Raw genomic sequence first — 23,264 nt, forward strand, 5'->3', positions numbered from 1 at the left:
TGGTATGGGATTGAAGGGGGGAATGGAGGGCATGGGGGAAGTGGGGATGGTGGTGCACATAGAGCAGCCAGTATAGGGAGAGAATGAAGGACCCTGGTATGGAAAGAGGTGAAAATGAGGGGAGCACACAGAACTCTGGTAGATGGTGGTTTGTGGGGAGTTTCAGGAAAAAGAGGCAGTTGGGAAGGTGTCACTCAAGGGGCAAGGAGGCACTGGGGGGGAGGGGGCGGGAGTGAATTAGCAGGGCTGGCGGCCCCCGACATGATTCCTCCCCAGAGCACACCCCATCCCTGTTCCTCCCGCTCCCTCCCAGCGCCTCCTGCACCCCAGGGAACAGCTGTTCCATGGTGTGCAGGAAGCTCTGGGAGGAAGGGGGAGGAGTTGATCGGGGGCTCCGCAGACCTGCTGGAGTACCTTCATGGATCCCCAGGGTCCGCAGACCCCAGTTTGAGGAAACTCTGCACTAGAGCACAGCAGCTAATCCACAACAGCTAGATAACCTCAGTTGGACGGAGAGTGAAGCAGGGTAAAGAAAGCAAAAACTGACTAATAAAATAACACCCTACCCATACATGTGTGCACACTAGCTAACGATAAACAAAGGTAGATGAATGAACAGATGCAGCAGGAGCCTTTTTTTTTTTCCATCCAAGCAACAGCTCACAATAATTGGAGTCTGCTGTACAGATCAGCACCTTTTATCTTTGTGGGGCAATTTCTACTTGGACAATTGTGATTAGAACTCTGAAAACAGGCACAGAGCACAGATAATTTATACTTTCAGCCTAGAGAAACCACTTTGTAAGCTGTCTCCACGGAAAAGTTTGCTAAGAAATTGTAACTTTATATTTCACTAATATTATTTATGAACTAACTTTTCTTTACTAATGTTCCTTGTAATGTTTATTAAAGAGTATACATTACAAAGCTGTTTTGGGAGGTTTTTTGTGTGTGAATCTTCCTTTGTGTTGTGAAAGTGTGTTAAAGTGACACTTCCACAATGAAACTACCAAATTTAAAAAAATCTCAAGTAAAACTTGGTAATGTACTGTCAGTGATGTAATATGCCTTATCATTATTGACTCATGACCCATTCCTGCAGTTTTTCTGAGTATCCTCAACAGCCAATTTATTTAATTGTGTGAGAACTGTTGGCAATTTGCCAGGTCCAGTGGAAGTTGAATATCATGTTTTTACTAGGCTAGATTTGTTTCTGATGGAACTCTAGACAATGGTGGAGTTATACGAGAAGTAAACTATAACCTTTTGGTTTTAATTCCGAGTCACATGTCTGTCTCTTGCAATATAACTGTTTATTTTTTACTTAAGTGAATGTTCTTGTCATTATTGTTGCTATTCAAAAAAATATAAATTTTTAAAAAATGTTCATAAGGCAATAATTAACAAAGCTCAGAGGATAGCTGTTTTTCACCTGATTTGTTTTACCAGTGTTGATGATATCATTTAACAATAGGCCAAAATTTAAAAGAGTGGCTTATGGTAGCTAATGAACAAAACAGACAAGGTTCATGTTCTGTGTTTGAATAGGCTGCTAATCTCCAATTTGAAATCCCTCCAGAAATGCAAAGCAACACTAAGTTTAAGGACAGTTTCTAGTTTCATTACATAATAAAAGTGCGGCGAGGGGGAGGAAAGACCAGTATTTTACATATCTGAAGGCTTAATGTAAAGCTACAGATGAGTCACTTCCATCTACTCCCATGGTGCTCAAATTTTTCTAGTTGCACCTCCCCTCCCTTACCATTAACTGAATCTGTCCATGTTCCCCTCCATTACTGCACAGCCAAGGCTTCCTCAGCTTGGGGGCTGAATGGGAATGGGGGCAGAGCAGGTCTGGAAGCATGGCATTCCCTCCCTGGGAGCTGGCCTGGGCCTGGAGGCAGAGCAGGACTCAGGGGCTGAACAGGGTTGGGGAAGGAGTGAGGCTGGGAGTAGAGCTGGTCTGGAGGCAGAGCAGAGCTGGAAGCATGGTGCTCCCTCCCTGCCCCTTGTGGGGGCTGGCCTGGGCCTCATTCCATACTTTCCATACTCTCCCGCCCCCCCGCAACATTCCTCCACACACCCCTAGGGGGGCATGCCCCCAGTTTGGGGACCACTGATCTACTCCAAGCCATGGTATTACGGATAAAGCATATGGGTGAAACTTTCACTTCCAATATTGGCCTTTGGGATAAGAAGTCCTCTTTCTTCCCTACACCTGCCAATACTGCATAGGGTTTTAAAGTTATTTTTTTTAACAATATGTATTTTAAACCAGAAACTCCCACACTGGGTCTTTAAAAGGGATTTGGAAAATTGTTTGCCTAGAATGAGGAAAGAGAGAGTAAAATCGGTAAATCTAACTTGGGTGTGGTATATCTTTGTTCAGTCTCCCTGAAATTAGTGTTACTAATCCTGAAAAAAATTCTATGTGGGGGGAAGAGGAAACTTAATATAGCTTAGAAAACTGCAAAAGTCGTTTTCATCTGCATTAGGAACATATAGAAAAATGAATGACAAAAGACATTGTCATCCAATGAAATATGAAATTATATATAACACACAAAAACTATGTTAAAAGAACACTATTAAGGTTGCAAAGTCAAGCATTCAAAATTTAGGAAATGCCAGTATTAAGGCTCCATTTGTGACCTTAATTTGGTCTCCTTGTGCATATACAGTATGATTTAAGGCTACAATTTAGTCATGGAGGTCACAGCAGTCACAGATTCCATGACTTTACCGGACCTCTGTGATTTCTTCAGCCTCAGCTGTCGCCAGCTGGAGCCTGGCCTATGCTCCCCCTGCTCCACAGTTGGGGCTTCAGCTGGGGGCATACGTCCTCCCCTGCCCCACGGTGGGGTTGCAGCTGAGCCTGCACACCCCTCCCCTGCAGCTTCCACTGGGGGGTTGCAGCAGGGCTGTGCACCCCTGCCCCACAGCTTCCGCCAGGGGCTGCCACTGGGGCTCTGGGGCCTTGCCCTGTGGCTTGCAGTGAGGGCTGCAGCCTTCCATGTGCCCCTGCTCTGCGGCTTGCAAAATATGTAATAGTATGTAATTAAAGTCTGTATCATACTTAACCATGATAAAATCTTAGCCTTATTTTTAGTAAAAGTCACGGACAGGTCACGGGCAACAAACAAAAATTCACGGAGCCTGTGACCTGACCGTGATCTTTACTAAAAATAACCGTGACAAAATCTTAGCCTTAAGTATGATGCAGTCTTTATTTACGTGATTACACACTATTCAATTTTTTGCACAGGATCTGTGCCTCATTCAGGGCCTGCTCTGGTGATGAATTACAGTTGTATAGTGAAGGAGACTGTTAACTGTAGAACCCCTGCTCCATTAGTTGCAGAATTTGGAAGGCGTGTAGTTAAAGAGGTAGGAGATTGCAGGAAGAGAAAGGATGGTCTCATGATGAAGGCGACTGAATGTTTCTCTGGAAAATTGGATTTTATCTCTGAACAGAGTTCCCGTGTGATGGTGGCCAAGTCACTGAAACCACATGCTTCACAGGAGGTCACTAATTGTCTGTTCCTTATTTTTGTGGGGGGATACCTGACTTTAGACCTTGAGATCTGATTTGCTGAAGTACTAAGCACTCTCAGCTGCAACAGAAATCAATGGGAGCTGTGCTTTGAACATATTAAGGGCTATATAATTCTAAGTACTCTAAAAAATCAGGTCTTAGGTTTCTCAACCTGGGCACCCAAAATTAGTGGATACTTTTGACCTTAATTTCTCTGTGCCTCTGCTTCCCATATGTAAAACGGGGATAATGATATGCACTGATTTCATAGGGGTATTAAAATAAATTGATTAATGTTTGTGATGCACTCAGGTACTATAGTGATGAGCACCATAGAAAAGTGTATGAGGAAATTGATAATTCAATTTTCAGAACAGTGTTTGAATAGTATGCAGTAAATAACATATGGGTCTACTTTATTCAGTGTGGAAAAAAACAAAATATTGAACAGTTGCTTGTTAATGGAGCATCATCTATTCTGTGCACTAAATGAGGGAGGGGTTCTGTGGAAAAAATAAAAGCCAGAAGGGACCATTGTGGTAATTTATTTTGACTTCCTACACAACATAGGCCATAGGGCTTATCTGAATTAATTCCTGATTGAACTAGAGCAAGTCTTTCATAAAAATGTAGCTGAGGCGTTGCCTGAGATGAGTAATTAACACATGGCGGGAGGCATCATTTCTTGGATGATAGAATTAGGAAGCTAAACAGATCATTAGGTTGAAAACGGAATGTTTTTGCTAAATAAGATAAGTAAATAGGTGAGTAGGCTAAAAAACCAGAATGTCTGAACTAGTTAAGATAGAAGGGAGAACATCCAGGGAACAAAGGACAAGATAAGTTAAAGAGTAGGATCAGGTAATGAGTAGGTCCAACATGGATAATACATGGACAGAGCATGCAGAAAACAGTTTGGTTCCTGCGAAGTAATGAAGTCAATCCAAAAAGGTGTGATCCAAATGTAATGAGATGTGTAATGTATGTAGTAAGGGGTCCTGAAACATAAATCCTTGTATCAGAGGCCTGGTCTGAGGCCTAAAGCCTGAACCAAAGTACTTCCAGGCATTGCTAAGCAAAGCTGGGCTGTGAGCCAGAGGCAGGCCCTAATTGCAGAATTTGGCAAGAAAAGGGCTCCTAGAAAGCACACGCTAATGATATAAGTAGTAATAAGGGGAACGTGTGCCAAGATAGCACCTGGACATCCCGATACGAGGACACTTCACGGAGATAACAAGGAACAGGCAGGTGCATCCCAAAGACAGGGTCAACAGGACAGCATGATGGACAGATCTGTTTGAACCAACATGATCAAAGGGGGAGACAGCACCCTAATGAGTCAAGGGGCTGTACCTCAATACGTCAGTAGGATGAGTAATCTGTCCTGCAACTGTATAAAAATAGGTCCCGGAGTGCATATCTTTGTCCAGCCTAGGGGGCAGTGGAGTGTCCCGCCACTAACTGAGCTGTGTCCATTGCCAGGGGGCACATATTTGTAGTATGTCCTGTAGAGTCTGTAGGAAACTATTAGTGTGCTTCATTTGACAATAAACCTGGCCGGATGCCTTCTTACGTTACTAGAGTCTGTGGTCTTTGGGGGTTCTCTCGGAGTCTGCTGTGCCAGCTATCTGCGCAGAGCTGGGGCAGCACACAGAGGGAACACGCACGCAGCCGACTGTTATCATCATTGAACCAGAGCAGAGCACCTCACCGGTAGCTACCAACAACAATGTATCTAAAGGGAGAGGGTTTCTGTGTAACTTTGGAGCTGTGATGTATCCTGTATCCACCCTCCCCTGCTTTTAAGTCTGATCAACTAGCAAAGTGTTGCTGTATGCGAAATAAAGGTACCTGAGTGATGAAGTCTGGATTTGAACTGAGTTTTTGGGAAGCCAAGCAGAAAGAGGTCTCAGAGGAAATCCCAACAAACATTCAAACTTGATTTAAAATTTTCCAGTAATGGAGATGTGACAGTGAACTCTATATGTTTATAAGTGTGGATATAATGTAACTGGAATATGCTGTATGCAAAAGATCTCTTGTAAGGTATCATTACAAAGATTATAATCTACTGAGTGTGATCATCCATTTTGTATGAATGTATCATTCTTGTATCTGAAACTAGGAATATGAAATACTCTGAGGTCCTATTATAATTATGCAAAGTGTGGGCCATTAATCGGGGTTTGGAATCTTGATGACTCTCATTAACCAGGACAGTTGGTTGTAAATGGCTCTGTTTACTTGTAAGACTTCCTGTCTACATGCATGCCAGCGAGTGGGTAATGAAGTCTCACAGGACATGTGATCATGTTACCTGAACTGGAATCCATCTTTAACCTGATGCTTTTCCATTTAGAAGGAGGGGTGGGAACCCACAGAGAGACAAAAGATTCCCGCCTTGTGCCAAAACTAGTAAAAGGGGTGGAACAGAACAAAGGGGGCCAGTCATGGAGAAATTCCCTAGTTACCACCTGAGGTGGAGCTAACAAGGATTGTAGCAAGGGAAAGGATTGGGCTCAGACTAGGAAGGAGTCTTGACTGTGAAAGAAGCTTATTGGAACATCTCTGAGGGTGAGATTTACCTGAATTCAGTTTCTTAAATGTGTTAGGCTTAGACGTGCATGTTTTGTTTTATTTTATTTTGCTTGGTAACTTACTTTGTTCTGTCTGTTGTTACTTGAAACCACTTAAATCCTATCTTTTATACTTAATAAAATCACTTTTGTTTATTATTAAACCAAGAGTAAGTGATTAATACCCTAGGGGAGCAAACAGCTGCACATATCTCTCTATCAGTGTTATAGAGGGCAGATAAATTATGAGTTTACCCTGTATAAGCTTTATACAGAGTAAAACAGATTTATTTGGGGTTTGGATCCCACTGGGAGTTGAGTGTCTGGGTGCTGGAGACAGGAGCACTTCTTAAGCTGTTTTCAGTTAAGTCTGCAGCTTTCAGGGTGTGGTTCAGACCCTGGGTCTGTGTTGCAGCAGGCTTGTGTGTCTGGCTCAACAAGGCAGGGTTCTGGAGACCCAAACTGGCAGAGAAAACGGGCTCAGAGGTAGTCTCAGCACATTGGGTGACAGTCCCAAGGGGGTCTCTGTGACCGAACCCGTCACAGGAGGATCCACAACAGCTCTCAGTAGGTTGTTCCAATACTTAATTACCATCATTGTTAAAAGAATTTTGACTTATTTCTACTCTAAATTTGTCTATCTTCAACTTCTAGCCATTGGCTCTTTTTATACCTTTGTCTATTTGCTCCTCATGTAGGTATTTATAGACTGTGATTAAATCACCCTTTGACCTTCTCTTTGATAAACTAAATAAAGTGAGCTCTTTGAGTCTCTCACTATAAGGGATGTTTTCCAATCCTTTAATCATTTTTGTGGTTCTTCTCTGAACCCTCTGCAATTTTTCAACATACTTCTTGAATGGTGGATGCCAGAACTGGACATGGTATTCCAGTAGTGGTTGCACCAGTGCCAAATACAGAGGTAATATAAGCTCTCCACTCCTATTCAATATTCCTATGTTCATACATCAAAGGATTGCATTACCCTTCTAGACAACAGCATTGCACTGGGAGCTCATGTTCAAGTGATTATCCACCATGACCTCAACATTTATTTTTTGGAGTTACTGCTTCCTAGGGTAGAGTTCCCCATCTTGCAAGTATGGCCTGAGTTCCTAGTTCCCAAATGTATGACTTTACATTTGACCATATTAGTATGCATTTTGTTTGCTTGTCCCCAGCTTGCCAAATGGTCCAGATAGTTCTGTGTCAGTGACCTGTTCTTTTCATTATTTGCAACTCCACCCATTTTTTTTTCATCAGCACTCTTTATCATTAATTATTTTTTCCCACGTAATTGATAAATAGCATAGGGCCAAGAACTGATCCCTGTGGGACCATACCAGAAACACACCCACTTGATGACACCCTATTTACAAATTACATTTGAAACCTATCTGTAAGGCAATTTTTCATCCTTTAATGTGTGCCATGTTAATTTTGTCTTGTTCCAATTTCTTAATGAAAATCTTGTGTAGTACCAAGTCAAATGCCTTACAGAACTCTCAATATATTATATCAACGCTTAAAATGTTGATCAACTAAACTTGAAATCTTATTAAAAAAAAATCCTGTTTAGTTTGACCCAGATGTTTTCCCCTAATAAACCCATGTTGATTGGCATTTTATATTGGCCACCTTTTATTCTTAACCAAATCCCATGTTGGCCATTCCATTATTTTGTTGAGGATTGATTTATCAGGATTGACATATAATATGAGATCATGTAATTAAAGATTGTATCATAATGCATTCACACAAAGAGGCTAAATTAAGGTTGCACAGGCAACCTTAATTCTTGTATTTACTAACTTCTGAGTGATTGACTTTGCCACCTTAATGTTGTTTTGACATGTGTGTGTGTGACTTCCTAGATTTTTGAAAAAACAAAGTCTGTCACATGGCATCATACTGCACCCACATGGGTCATCAGCAGGGTTGGAACTTTTCATCTATTTTACAGACCTTTTGCCACTTGAGCTACAGATACCTGTAGCTCACGAAAGCTTATGCTCAAATAAATTGGTTAGTCTCTAAGGTGCCACAAGTCCTCCTTTTCTTTTTGCAGATACCAGTAATACATTGTCATCCTCTATGTGGACTAGCACATTTTTTCCAGGGAGTTTCACAGATATTTGCTGACAGCAGGGGAATGGTGAGAATCTTGGGTTCCATTCCAGGTTCTGGAGCAAAGTGTGCTAGTGATCACAGATCCTTCTACCTGTTCCCCTGCACCTCTGAAGCTTGACCCCTTGTGTCCTGTCCCCTCCAGACTATCCCAAACCTATTTCTTCCCCACCCCTAGTTTCTCATCTGTGTCTCATTCTCCTCACCTAGTCAGTCCCAGACTTCATTCCTGTGGCTTCTCATGCTGGTTCCAGTCTACTTGCATAACATTTCCTGTTCTCACCTCCTCATCCAACCTGTCTTTCTTCACCCTACACCCTCCCCTACCAAGCCTTCAGTAGTTTCCCTCCCTCTTGGATACTTGTCCAATCTATTGCCCCCTCCCACTAGCTTTCAGTCTGGCTCCACACCCACCTTGTCCAGCTCCACTGGTCCCTGGCTCCCCAATTTCTAGTCCCACTCCCCCACCCCTACCCCACCAGCTTCCTATCCCAATCTACACCCACCAAATCCACAGGTCCTATTCTTATCCTCTCTGCATTTGAATCAGGAAGCTTCTTCCTCTGTGCAGCTTGGGCCCCATGGAGGATCATTGAGAGCATAGGAAAGACAGGCTCCCTGCTCTCATTTCCTGTGCCAGGCTGCAAGAGCTCAGAACTGCAGTTACAGGGAAAGTCGTGTTAAATTCTGGGCTGAAGTATGCTGAGTACAGATGAAATTTTCAGGGAATGTTGCTGCAAATCTCAAGCAACTTTCTATTGAGTATATATGAATTGTGAGTTTTCAAATGTTTATAATTGGATCAGATTTGGGAGGATTTTCATAGGGACAACAAAAGGCACATCATTGACAAAAAGTCCACCCCATTGCCAAATTTCTTGTCCCTGCTCCAAAGCATTGGGACTCTAGAGTTCTTCAAAGAAAAGGCAACTGGAATTTTTGAACATGGGCAAAACATTTTTCCCTAGCCTCATTCTTGGATATAGCTGAACCATTTTGGCTGAAAATTTTTAAGAAATAAAGGAAAAAGAAAAAATCAGCCTGAGGCAGATGCCCAACATGGAAAATTTTAGCCCAAATGGTTAAAGTTTGGAAAAGTTTTATAAGCAACTGAAAACATGGTCTGATAATGGGAAGAGTCAGGGTGACCCTAGTAATAGGTGGTACTACCAGCCCTACCTAATATAAACTTTTTTTTTCCCCGGGGCTAAATCCCATCAACTTCTATATTACTATCTTAACCCTAAAAATATAGCTTATAGCTGTACCCTTACAAAAATATGTCAAGCTCTGTCTTGAAGTGATTTGTGCTATTTCTGTTGCTACTTTGGCAATCACTTCTAAGTAAGTCCAACCTTTATCTAAAGAAATCTGAGTGTCTTAGGGGTAGTACCTATTAGTATTTGTTAGTCTTTGGTATTAGTATTTGGTACTTTAGAACAATTTACAGTCTTTGGTTTTCAGTTGATGATCTCAAATAGTTTGGTATCCATTTTTTTTCACTTCCTTTATGGATTTTATATACCTCAACAAGATGTTGCTTTTCATCCTCAGTCCTCCATTTCCTAATGTCCAACCTAAACTGCCCTTGCTGCAATTTAAGCCCATTGCTTCTTGTCCTATCCTCAGAGGTTAAGAAGACATTTTTTTTCTCCCTCCTCCTTGCAACAACCTTTTATGTACTTGAAAACTGTTATCATGTCCCCTCTCAGTCTTCTCTTCTCCAGACTGAACAAACCAATTTTTTCAATCTTCCCTCATAGGTCATGTTTTCTAGACCTTTAATCATTTTTGTTGCTCTTCTCTGGACTTTCTCCAATTTTTCCACATCTTTCCTGAAATGTGGCATCCAGAACTGGACACAAAACTCCAGCTGAGGCCTAATCAGCGCAGAGTAGAGCAGAAGAATTACTTCTCGTGTCTTGCTTACAATACTCCTGCTAATACATCCCAGAATGATGTTTGCTTTTTTTTGCAACTGCGTTACACTGTTGACTCATATTTACCTTGTGGTCCACTATGACCCCCAGATCCATTTCCGCAGTACTCCTTCCCAGGCAATCATTTCCCATTTTGTATGTGTGCAACTGATTGTTCCTTCCTATGTGGAGTACTTTGCATTTGTCCTTATTGAATTTCATCCTATTTATTTCAGACCATTTCTCCAGTTTGTCCAGATCATTTTGAATTTTAATCCTAACCTCCAAAGCACTTGCAACCCCTCCCAGCTTGGCATCATCCACAAACTTTATAAATGTACTCTCTATGCCATTATCTAAGTCAGTTGTTCCCAAACTTGTTCCACCACTTGTTCCACCACAGTGGCCGCGGTTCACTGCTCCAAGCCAATGGGAGCTGCTTGAAGCAGCGGCTAGTATGTCCCTCGGCCCGCGCCGCCTCCAGCAGCTCCCATTGGCCTGGAGCAGCTTACCGTGGCCACTGGGAGCCGCGATCGGCTGAACCTGCGGACACGGCAGGTAAACAAACAGGTCCGGCCCGCCATGGCTTTCCCTGCACAAGCGGCGGAACAAGTTTGGGAACTACTGATCTAAATCATTGATGAAGATATTGAACAGAACCGGACCCAGATCTGACCCATGTGGGACCCCACTTGTTATGCCCTTCCAGCATGACTGTGAACAACTGATAACTACTCTCTGGGAACTGTTTTCCAACCAGTTATGCACCCACTTTATAGTAGCTCCATCTAGGTTATATTTCCCTAGTTTGTTTATGAGAAGGTCATACAAGACAGTATCAAAAGCCTTACTAAAGTCAAGATATACCACATCTACTGCTTCCCCCGTATCCACCAGGCTTCCCCCCATATCCACAATGTCAAAGAAAGCTGTCGGGTTGGTTTGACATGCTTTGTTCTTGACTAATCCATGCTGACTGTTATTTATCACCTGATTATCTCCTAGGTGTTTGCAAATTGATTGCTTAATTATTTGCTCCATTATCTTTCCAGGTACAGAAGTTAAGCTGACTGGTCTGTAATTCCCCAGGTTGTCATTATTTCCCCTTTTATAGATGGGCACTATATTTGCCCTTTTCCAGTCTTCTGGAATCTCTCCTGTCTTCATGACTTTTCAAAGATAAATGATAATGGCTCAGATATCTACTCAGTCAGCAACTTGAGTATGCTAGGATGCATTTAATCAGGCCCTGATGATTTGAAGACATCTAACTTGTCTAAGTAATTTTTGACTTGTTGTTTCCCTATTTTAGGCTCTGATCCTACCTCATTTTCACTGGTATTCACTATGTGAGACGTCCAATTGCCACGAACCTTCTTGGTGAAAACCGAAAGAAAGAAGTCATTACAGCACCTCTGCCATTTCCACATTTTCTGTTATTGTTTTCCCCCCCTCATTGAGTAAGAGGCCTACTCTGTCCTTGGTCTTCCTCTTGCTTCTAATATATTTGTAGAATGTTTTCTTGTTTCCTTTTAGGTCCCTAGCTAGTTTGATCTCGTTTTGTGCCTTGGTTTTTCTAATTTTGTCCTAACGTACTTGTGTTATTTGTTTATATTCATCTTTTGTAATTTGACCAAGTTTCCATGTTTTGTTGGACTCTTTTTGAGTTTTAGATCATTGAAGATCCCCTAGTTAAGCCAGGGTGGTCTCTGGCAGTGGATTCTGGGAGATTTTGAGACTTAAGGGAACCTAGCTGTGAGTAGACGTGAAACTCCTGTAATCCCATAGGTAAAATCCCTGATTTTCCTAGAGTAGCAGGTGTGAATGCAAAAACACTTTTACGATGGCAGAATAGCTGTTGTACAGATGTAAACTGCAACATGTTTAAAATCAGTTACAAAAATCATAGCTGTAGTATAGACAGTCCTGTAGGTCTAAATCTTCCCTTTAGATGTTTAGGGGCAGCTCCCATGCAATTTATTGTGGGCCGTGTGCATCTGATGTCAAATTTATGTTTATTAGATTGATCATTGGACTTACTTTGAATCTGTATTGGTTTGCTCATGGATCCTATTACTCAGTTTCTTAGCTAATGAATTTCCTGAAGTCTATATATGACAAGTAATTGATTTTGTTATTATGTTCCCCTATATATACTGTTCTTCTGTATTCCCAGGCACACTGTACTCCTTTTAGATAAACAAAAATATTTTAATATGGTCTATGACAGCAGACCACTTGGTACCTTTCTGTAAGATTAACTCTAATCAACCCCATTACTTTCTAGATTTTAATAGGGACAAAATTGTATTGGTGGCATGTTTCAAGTTCTACAAACATGAAATAATAATTTTGATCTAGTTGACCACGAGTTAGGAATAAATGCACAAAACCCCACCTTCCAGCAGGCTAATAGTCAAGTATTAGCATATGAATGTTTGCAAAGGGAAAGACTGGAATTCAAAGTGGAAACAAAATTGTTTAAAAAGATTTAATCTTTGCTCACCAAGATCTCTCTGTCCATGCTGCTTTAATGAGTTTATGGTGTGCAAACAACCAAGCTTTCTTCCACAATGGGAAAATGTTGGAGCAGCACATTCCATCTTTGGCTTGGCTGGATATTGCACAGCATAAGACAGCCCCAGTACCTGGAGCCTTTGCTTTGCACCAGAGAGGTCCTTTTTTTCCCCCCCTTCTCTCGCCCCTGCAAAAGCACAGGCACGTAACTGGGAGAAAAGCCAGTTTCAGAGTCTTTAAAGGTAATTTGCTTACAATCCTGGGAATTATCACCTCAAGAACTTTCTTCAGTGGTGACTTTACACACAGCGGTAAGACTGATATAAGATGGTGCATTTAGGAAATATATCAGTCTCTAGGAGACTTATTAGGAGAATTTAAAAAATAATTTTCAAAGACATGACTGTCATCCAACTGTTGCTGAATAACTAGTTTCTAGTTCAATTAACAATCCTTGTTTCAAACTGCATTTTTTGGAGTAGATTCTATTTCACTAAATACAATTCTACTCATCTGCATCTGTCTCCAAAATTTTTTGATTTATAATTCAGGCAGTAGCTTTCCTTTAAATGTAAAGGATGATTTAAAATATAAAGTTTTATAGTTGATGGTTGTAGTTATTGTCTAAGATACTAGACAATTATAAATAATAAACAGTATATTCCATTGTTAAAGTCTGTATATTTATCTTGGTATTTTGATTACAAAACACACAAAATTTAGTCCCATTAGAATCTCTTAATAATAAAAAGAAATACAGATAGAATACTTCAGATGTGATATTAAATGTGTAAAAATCTCACTTTGAGCTACAAAAACCAAAAGTAATATTTCATGACTCAAATTCCAATAAAGAACTGTATTTCACAATTGTCACAGTCCCACTACCTGGCAATAAATTTAACTGCCTTGAAATCAAGCTGCAAGTTTAAAAAAAACTTCTCAAATGTTTTTCCTATAACCCCAAATATTTAATGCATTAATACAGGTTGAAAACTTGCAGACTCAGTGTATTGGTAATAGAATATATATCCTTTAACTTATACTGTAGGTTGCCCATAGAGCCATCTGGAAAAGAAGCATAGTATATATATTGGCATCAAGCTTCTTGTCACTAACTCCAAACACTAATATATTCCCCTCAATATCTGCAATTCCACAAAACACGTTTCATCCACTCTGTTTTGAAACATTTCTTGGACCGAATGAATAGCAAAGAGTAAGTAAGTGAATTTATCTTTCTTGTAGAGTATGAAATGTGGCTGGCAATTAACCTTCATTGTCCAGTTTTATCTGTTGTTCAGGACATTACAAACCTGGATGTCAGCCAGTTTACTCACTTACAGGTTTGATGCTACTCCCAGGTCAATTGAAAAACTCCCATTGACTTGAATGGTGCTTGATCAAGTCCTGTATCAGCAACTTTTTATGCTTTCACTTGTTTACATTGTTCAGGTATCACTGATTAAGGCAAATTTGCAGTTCTGTACATGATTTCCGCCAGTACCAAAATGGAGTTTACTTATCTTCATAAGATAATTTCCCTTGACAAAAACAATGAGGAGTCCGGTGGCACCTTAAAGACTAACAGATTTATTTGGGCATAAGCTTTCGTGGGTAAGAAACTCATTTTTTCAGATGCATGGAGTGAAAATTATAGAAACAGGCATAGATATACTAGATATACTGGCACGTGAAGAGAAGGGAGTTACCTTCCAAATGGAGAACCAGTGTTAAGGCCAATTCAGTCAGGATGGATGTGGTCCACTCCCAATAACTGATGAAGAGATGTCAATACCAAGAGAGGGGAAAATTACTTTTGTAGTGAGCCAGCCACTCCCAGTCTCTATTCAAGTGCAAGTTAATGGTGTTGTCTGCAAATGAATTGTAGTATGCATCCGATGAAGTGAGCTGTAGCTCACGAAAGCTTATGCTCAAATACATTTGTTAGTCTCTAAGGTGCCACAAGTACTCCTTTTCTTTTTGCGAATACAGACTAACATGGCTGCTACTCTGAAACCTGTAGCTCTGCAGTTTCTCTTTGAAGTCTGTGCCATTCATGTGCCAGTATATCTATGCCTGTATCTGTAATTTTCACTCCATGCATCTGAAGAAGTGGGTTTTTTACCCATGAAAGCTTATGCCCAAATAAAACTGTTTGTCTTTAAGGTGCCACCGGACTCCTCGTTGTTTTTGTGGATACAGACTAACACAGCTACCCCTCTGGTACTTTCCCTTGACAATTAGTTTTAAGTTTTCCATCCTCAAAATCTCTTTAACTAATTGATCTTGCAGTACAGCTGCGATCTTTTGTGGATTATGTACTATAGGATCTATAGTGGTATTCATTTTATATTAGGGAGTTACCTGAGGAATGCAAGATTAAATACATCATTGTATTCTTACTTCAGAATTTTAGGCCATCTGGATTAGCAGCTGTTAAGTAGTACTAGATCTGGAAGCTTCCAACTGTTATTACCAAGTTAATGAAATCAATACAGTGTTGCTGTATTTACAGTGAGGCAGTTAAATATCTTGTATTCTTGTTGTGACTGTAATATGCTGTATGTACCTTGCACATCGAGTGCTTCACCATGACCAAACATTTTCTGGATTGTATGCTTATGGGTGTTTCAAGATTTATTTCGTGGGTATTATAGTAGCTTGTGTAATAATGTTTAATTTACACTTAACCTGTTGATGTTTACCTCCAATAGTATTACCTGTGAACACTTGGTCTAGTTGGGCTGCTGCTGCTGAAACTGTTGCTACTGCTTGTCATATGGGAGTGATTGTCTCCACAAAAACACTATCTGTGTATTGTAAGGCTGCTCATCCAGTCCATGTATTCTTTTGGTTTGCACATTTCTGCGTAATTTCCTTTAATATTTGTGGGAAATCTGTCCTTTTACTGTCAATTCATCTGACTTGTAGGGAAAGTGGATTTTTAACACTGGATTGGAAGAATCACTTGAGAATATACCGTAAGAAATAGTCTGGCAGGGAATGTGCTGGATGGCTTAATATGTCCTTTTATTTTCTAATGTCTATGATTCTAAGAAAAAAATCAACACATAGAAGACCTGATGGATGTTTTATGTATGATTTTGTCATTTTCTAACAGCACTTTTAATGCCTAAATTCAAATAGAGGCTTTGCATAATATTGTGGAGATCAACAGCACTTGGTTCCTGTTGTTTGCTCTCTGAAAGATCAACCAGAAAACCCTCTGTTTTTCAAAGTGTTTTCATTTATTTTTGTCTTTGTTACTGACTTATTTAAAGATTGAAAATGTTTGTCCAGTCCAATCTGTAAAATAAAGCATGAGAAAGCTGTGAATATGATTAAACACATTTCAGGCTTGTTATAACACAGACAACTTAAATTTTGCTGTTGTGGTTACCATGATGTTATCAGATGTCTCCACGTGTGTATTGCCTTCTAGGCAGTTCACAGTTAACTGGGTAAACTTTTGTATCTGTGAGATTGCATATACATACTCATGTGATCAATCTATCCAAAGAATAAATTCCTTTTTGTACACAAGCATGCAATGAACTGCATTTATTTTCCTCCTTTGACCACCTCATTTGAACCTTGCCCACTAATCTATTTCTGCTGGAACTACATTTAATATTCCAAACCTTTGAGAAGCTGTCCAACAGTTTCTACTGCTATTTACTTTAAAAAAAAAATCCCACAAAAAATTACACTTGCTGTATTCAGTTCTTGACCAGGGATAGTCTTAAAGTCTGGTGTCTTGTTGCTTCCTAATGCTAGAAATATATGCTATGCTCTACTGCTGGAATTTGTGATAGATACAGTATTGTTATCTGGCTCAGGTGGATTGTGGCATAACAGACTTTAAAATTATAACACCCTAATGCCCTCATGTAGAGGTTTTTAACACTTAATCTGATAAACCTGACATGCTGAGATCAGTACATGGAAGCTCAGGCAGCCTGTTGTTGCAGACAGGGGTAAATTCAAAATAGCGCCAGGACATGAAAAATTACCAAAAAAAAGAATTCCTAAAATAACTTTTCTTCGAGTGCTTAATCAAGTCCATTCTATTGTAAGTGTGGGTGCTCATCACATGCATTGGTCCTGGAAGTTTTTCCCTCAGTGGTATCCATAGGGGACCGGCTCTGGTGCTCTCTGGAGTGGCACACGTATGCACCAGTATAAGGGGCACTGCTGGCTTCCCTCTCTCTGTTCCTTGTTACCGCCAGTGACAATGCTGGAACATTTCCTTACCTTGGAATGCTTTCCTATCTCAACTGTGCTTAGTAGCAAATTTGTTGTATATAGTTGTTAAAAGTTGTTTAGTTAATAGTTCCCTTAGTGTTAAGTTAGAATTAGTTAGTTCTTCTTCGAGTGCTTGCTCATGTCCATTCCATATTAGGTGTGTGTTCTCGCCACATGCACCGGTGTCAGAAGTTTTTCCCTCAGTAGTATCCATAAGGGACCGGCTCTGGTGCCCTCTGGAGTGGCTCCTGTATGGCTCGATATAAGGGGTGCTGCTCGCTCCCCCCACCCTCAGTTCCTTCTTGCCACCAGTGATGGTGCTGGAACGTCTGCTGCTTCGGTTAGCACTGTTTGTTCTCTGTTCTTGCGAACTTTGAAAACCTGTAATATAGTTGTATATAGTTAGTAGTTTATCATTTACCCTTAGTAGTAGTTCTCAAAGTTTTCATTGTTCCCGAACGTGACCCTAGACTTTAAGCCCTGCGATCGCTGCAACGGCCTAGGCCCATCAGCGATCCACATTCCAGCTGCCTAAGGTGCTTAGGCAAAGGGCACATAAGTGACAAGTGCCGTATCTGCAAATCCTTTAAGCCTAGGATGAAGAAGGAGTGTGGTATCCGTATAAAAGTGCTCCTAATGGAGTCAGCACTCACTCCAGCACCGGAGCAGCAGTCTGATTCCGCACCGAGTACCGCGGCCTCTGTGCCCAGTGCTCTGCCAGCACCATCCATGAGTCGACACCAGCCCCCCTCCACAGCTCTGGTCAAGAAGCCAAAAAAGACTGTGAGAGGAAGATCTCCTACCTCTCGTAAGGGAAAGGAGAGGGCTGGGGGTGAGCCACGACCTGTGCCGGGCAGCCCCCTTCAGACAGTCGGGCCCCACCTCCAGTCAAGCAGTGCAGCCCACCCCATACTTTGCCTGCAGCTCTGGACAGCGGTGCAGACCCTGGACAGCTTCAGGTGCCATCGACCCCCAAAGCCCTTCAAGCAGCTCAGGAGATCCTGATGCCGCCCAAACTGGCTCCAGCGGTACCCCGGCCTTGGGGAAAACCTGCTTTGGTACCTATGCGTGTATCTCCATCTCAGCGGCATTGTTCCCCCTCTAGACGGATGTCCCACCATTGCTCGCCCGTCCCTCGCACCTCAGGACTAGAGAGGCAGGCTCAGCCTCTTGGTCTCAGCGAAAGGGGCACCGATCGAAGGACTCGAGGCATACCTCGCCAGCAGATTGGCTTAGACCCTCTGAGGCACGCACTAGTGCAGCACCACTCCCCGCTGAAGGGGTGTCCCACCTGCGCTTGCCTCATCAGTGCCACCAGCCCCCGGATGCGGGTCGGCTTACCTGCCAGAGGTCCCAGTGTCGGTCCCCGGACTCTAGGCAGTGTTCCTCGGAGTCCGGTGTTGATTGTCTGCGGGCTAGCGCAGACCTACAGAGGCGATCACCAGTCCCCAGAGCCCCGGTGCTGGGAGCGTCTGAGTCGGTCTCCCAATCCTAGGCACTGCTCCAGAGGGTTGAGACACCGGTCCCCAGAGCCCCATCACTGGTCTCCAGATTGCTGGTACGGATCACCACAAGCATATCAACCATCTCCGAGATGTCGATCCTCTTGCTCCCAGTCTATGGAGCGGCACCGCTCTCAAAGCCTGAAGTGTCGATCACCAGGGTACTGTCGCCAATCTGCCAAATGCCACCACCAGTCACTGGAGTCACAGCACCAAGTTCCATTGTCCTGGTACAGTCAAGTCCAGAGAAAACTGAGAGGGATCTAACCAAGCTAGATGAATTTGCAGCACGGTGTCAAATGCAGTTCAGTTCTGATAATTGCAAAGTAATGCACATTGGAGGGAAACATTTAATCTATTCATATACTGTACGGGAGTCTCAATTGTATCAGAAGAGGAAAGGCTTTTGGCATCAATATGGACAGCTAAATGAAGACCTTGGCTCAATGTACAGTTGTGATAGAAAACAACCCAAGCTGTTATGGTACTGGTCACCCTATTTCAAAAAGAATATTACAGAATTAGAGGGCATTTAGAGAAGGGTGACTGAAGTGAACAGGGATGTGTGAACATGAAAAGACTGGGATTGTTTATCTTAAAAAGGAAAAAATAAAAGGGGACAAGATAAAATAATGAATGTCTAGAGAAGGTAGATTGTGAGCTTCTATTCTCCCTATGTCAACTCAAGAACAAAGGGACATTACGTTAAATTAAAAGGTGGCGATTTCAAAACTGATGAAAGGAAATCCTTTTTCACAAAAAGGTAGCAAGGGATTAGACATATCTAAGGGATATGGTAGCAAGGGATTAGACATATCTGAATATCAAGAATATTCAGAGTTGTAGTAAATGCTCACCTAAATTTTTAAGAGATAGTAAACCTCATGCTTATATTTTTAAACTAATCTAGCAATTAGGGACTGTGAGGTTTCTTGTGCTTTCATCTGTGGTGCCTGGTGCTGGCCACTTGGAGACAAGATACTAGACTAGATGAGAATTCCTATGTTCCTATGAAATAAAGAGTATTTTAATTTTAATCAGTTTTTAAAACTGTGGAAGACAAGATGCTATGGTAATGGGCACCATGTATAAATAAGATATCTAATTTTCTAACTTAACTTTGTTTAGGCAAGTTCCATTTGATTTCAAAGATAGGAAGAGTGGAAAAAAGTGTAGAGGCTCACTGTGGAGCTGTACTTGCAGGAAGATGGAATTATGAGGGAACAGCGTTGGTTACAGGTAAGAGTTTTTCCTTAAAGAATTAAAGATGGAAATTAAAATAATAAAAAGGTCCTTAAGAGAGAGAGCATAATTTAAAGATATGAAGTTAATATACTAAATAGCTTCAAAGAAGGGAATACACCACTTATGTATTGGGGCAGGGCTTGTGTACAGGGCCACTTACTGTGTGTCAAGCCAGGGCATAAATCTACAGCACTCTAGCCTGCCACACACTAAGTGGCTGTGTGGACCCTGCTGCCATGCACAAAAAGTTCCATAAATAGTGCACTTTGCTTTACTCCTATTTTTGAGGTGGTGGGGTCCACGCATCCACTTAGTGTGTGGGAGGCTGGTGCACTGTAGATTCATACCCCAGCTTGCTATGCACTGAATCGCCTTATGGACACACACCTACATTATTAAACAATTCAATTTATGAAATGTAAGTAACTACTTCCTTTGAGGGATAAATCCGGTTGAATTTGTATAGAGGCAACTTTGAGGTGAATCCTTGACATTTATTTAGAAGCTGCAGATTGAAATTTCATAAACTTAATTGCAGTTACACCAAATTTGGACAGATAAAACTGAATCTATGAGTCTACAGACAAGAGACCCAGCATTAAATACATAAGAAAAAGAGCAATGATCCAAGAATGGGGCCACTACATTGTTGATTTTAATAAATTTAACTGAATTAATTAATACATTTAAAAATAAGAACAGTGATTTACAGTTAAGGTAATGTTCTTTTGGTTAATGGATAGTTATGCAGGGATAATTCATCAAAACCAGTTAAAAATAATGAATTCTGATGGTATTTTTTATGCATAAGACAATCAGAAGAAATTATTGAAAAATGTAAAATATTTTAATATTCAGATGTTTAAATGTAATGTTTTTGTACTTTTAGACTTTTTTGTTTAATTATTTTTTACTTATGAAATTAGATAAACAGCACTATTATTGGCTGTCTTACATTCTAGGTAGTTACTATATTATATACTAAACATTTAATGTGTGTGCACACAAATGCATACATTAGTGACCACTCTTGTAAAGATTGCCTATGTGTTTCCACTTTAAACCCATCTTGAGTTACTCAGCTTTTTGAGACGTTTCACTTTTTGGGACTGACATTTTTCAGATCTTGGACTCCGCTCATATTGAATCTCTCTGTTTTTAGAAATATAAGCAAAAATAGTTCACCTGTTTTTGAGTAGAAAGAAAGTTACAATAAATAAAAATTCCTCTTTTCCCCACCCCCAAAAAAATCACTCCAGTGCTCAAACAAAAAGGAAGAAGAAGAAGAATGTTCTTGTAACTGTTTCTGGATAGTTCAAACGCCAAATCTGTTGTAAGTAGAAAAGCAAAATTTGGCAGATAAATAGACCTCATGGAGGAGAAGTGACTTTGTGTTCTGGTGTCAGAGTAACAGCCGTGTTAGTCTGTATTCGCAAAAAGAAAAGGAGGACTTGTGGCACCTTAGAGACTAACCAATTTATTAGAGCATAAGCTTTCGTGAGCTACAGCTCACTTCCTCAGATGCATATCGTGGAAACTGCAGCAGGCTTTATATATACACAGAGAATATGAAACAATACCTATTCCCACCCCACTGTCCTGCTGGTAATAGCTTATCTAAAGTGATTTCCAGCACAAGGGGGGTGGAGGGTGAGAAAACCTGGATTTGTGCTGGAAATCACTTTAGATAAGCTATTACCAGCAGGACAGTGGGGTGGGAATAGGTATTGTTTCATATTCTCTGTGTATATATAAAGCCTGCTGCAGTTTCCACGATATGCATCTGAGGAAGTGAGCTGTAGCTCACGAAAGCTTATGCTCTAATAAATTGGTTAGTCTCTAAGGTGCCACAAGTCCTCCTTTTCTTTTTGTGTTCTGGTGATAATTTATTTTCAACTATCTGAATTAGAAGACTTTGCAAATAGAACTCTGCTGTACATTTTTAATTATGATAGCACTTTAAAGTAACACTTGGCATGAAGGTAGGCTGCAATGTGTGTATACAGACTTTGCTTCATAGTGAATATGTATATAGTGAAGGTGCACATTGAATGAGGAAATGCTCCAAAAGGCTCAGACTCCCTACTTTAAGATTTTTGGGAATTTGCAATTTAATTATGGAAATCAAGCTTTCAGAGTTGAGAGTTCCTAGAAACTTTATCCTCAAATTTCACCATTCACCAAGTATAAATCACCAGTTTAACCTGTAAGGCCTGATACTACTGTCTTTCTATCTACCACAACTTAAGGATATCAGGTCTGGGTTACTAAACTGTAAACAAATGAGCAGTACCAGTAATGATGAATAGGGGATGTGGAGCGAGGGGAGAGTTGGGTAATTATTGACTCTCCCTTCCCAGAAGCAGTGTCAGGCAAGATGACCACAGGACTCTAGGTGAACGAGAAGCTGTGATGAAAGCAGCAGAAAAGCAGTTTAAGTATGTTTTCCATAAGACACATTCTTTCTAATTAGCAATTTAAATAAATGAATAAATAAATAGAATTAACGTTAAGTGTACCTAAATTTATAACTGTCATATATATTAATTTTTTTGAATTTTGAAAGAAACGGGATGACTTTCTGTTGTTTACAGTTGGTGAAGATGGACAAATAAAAATCTGGTCTAAAAGTGGAATGCTAAGATCCACTTTAGCACAGCAAGGTAAGTTAATTGATTTCCTTAAAGCTTGATTTTACATGTTCAATTTTAGCTATATATAATATATTCTAGTGCCTTTCCCTAAATCTGGCAGTAGTTGCTTAGATCAGGATATTAGGGCTTGACTCAATTTCCATTAAAATCAAAGGGAATTTTTCTGTTGACTTCAGCAGAAGTTAGATCAGGTAGTATTCTTTCAGAGGCAAGCCTTCTTTGAAAGCCTATTGCATCTGAAAACTGTAGGCTTTTGGTTGGCAAGTGCTGATTCTAGGTTTGCATATGGATCCTGTTCCAAAACATTTTTCAGAGAATATATCAGCTACAAAAGTTGTCAAATAAAATTATAACAGTAGGTCAATGAATGAAGTTTGAAATGTTTATCTTTAAGAATTGGTCATTTAAAAAAATCAAAATATATTAATATTTTCTGACATAAAATCTACTTTAATGAAGTGAATTGAAAACTTGCAACTTGAATAATATTTGCATGTCCTCAAATGAAAAACATTAATATTCTTTCACCGAGTGCATCATTGACATGCATAGAATCTTCGTCACCACTGCTCACTATAACACTCTCTGTATCTGCTGGGCCAGTACCCAGCTTCGTTTTCAGTATCTATGCCTCTTTCAGGACACAGTATATGGTCAAGGTATGTACCAGTACTGTCAACTGTTCCTTTGGTACCGAAGGCACCACTGGGTTGAGCCGTGGATGACACTGGACATATGGTAGTCCCATCGGGAGTGGCCTTACTGCCACCATGAAGCTATTTGAAAAGATCCTCACAGTCGAGCTCAGAGGCATCTTCCCAATCTTGCTCTTGCTCTCGAAGGTCATCGAGACACAGCAGGAATCATAGTTGGTACCGGGAAAGTACCGTTCCTGCAGTAGAGACAGGGGACCAAGGCCTAATTCTTTCTGGCTGCCGATG

The 23,264-nt window shown here is 40.8% G+C and overlaps 1 protein-coding gene across 5 annotated transcripts in view; it reads left to right on the plus strand.

The window, feature by feature from the left end:
• Positions 1 to 23,264, plus strand: part of IFT80 (intraflagellar transport 80) — a 148,567-nt gene that overhangs the window by 22,271 nt on the left and 103,032 nt on the right. For 4 of the 5 annotated variants that reach the window (XM_073359524.1, XM_073359525.1, XM_073359527.1 and 1 more), the window contains 2 exons: positions 19,553 to 19,663; positions 22,264 to 22,332. In XM_073359524.1, coding sequence (XP_073215625.1) covers positions 19,553 to 19,663; positions 22,264 to 22,332 — 180 coding nt within the window. Of the gene's footprint in view, positions 1 to 19,552; positions 19,664 to 21,930; positions 22,108 to 22,263; positions 22,333 to 23,264 lie in introns of those variants that run through there. The other variant, XM_073359529.1, reaches the window with a different exon arrangement.

The sequence above is a fragment of the Lepidochelys kempii genome, chromosome 9 (genome assembly GCF_965140265.1).
Source record: "Lepidochelys kempii isolate rLepKem1 chromosome 9, rLepKem1.hap2, whole genome shotgun sequence".
NCBI classification, from domain to species: Eukaryota; Metazoa; Chordata; order Testudines; family Cheloniidae; genus Lepidochelys; species Lepidochelys kempii.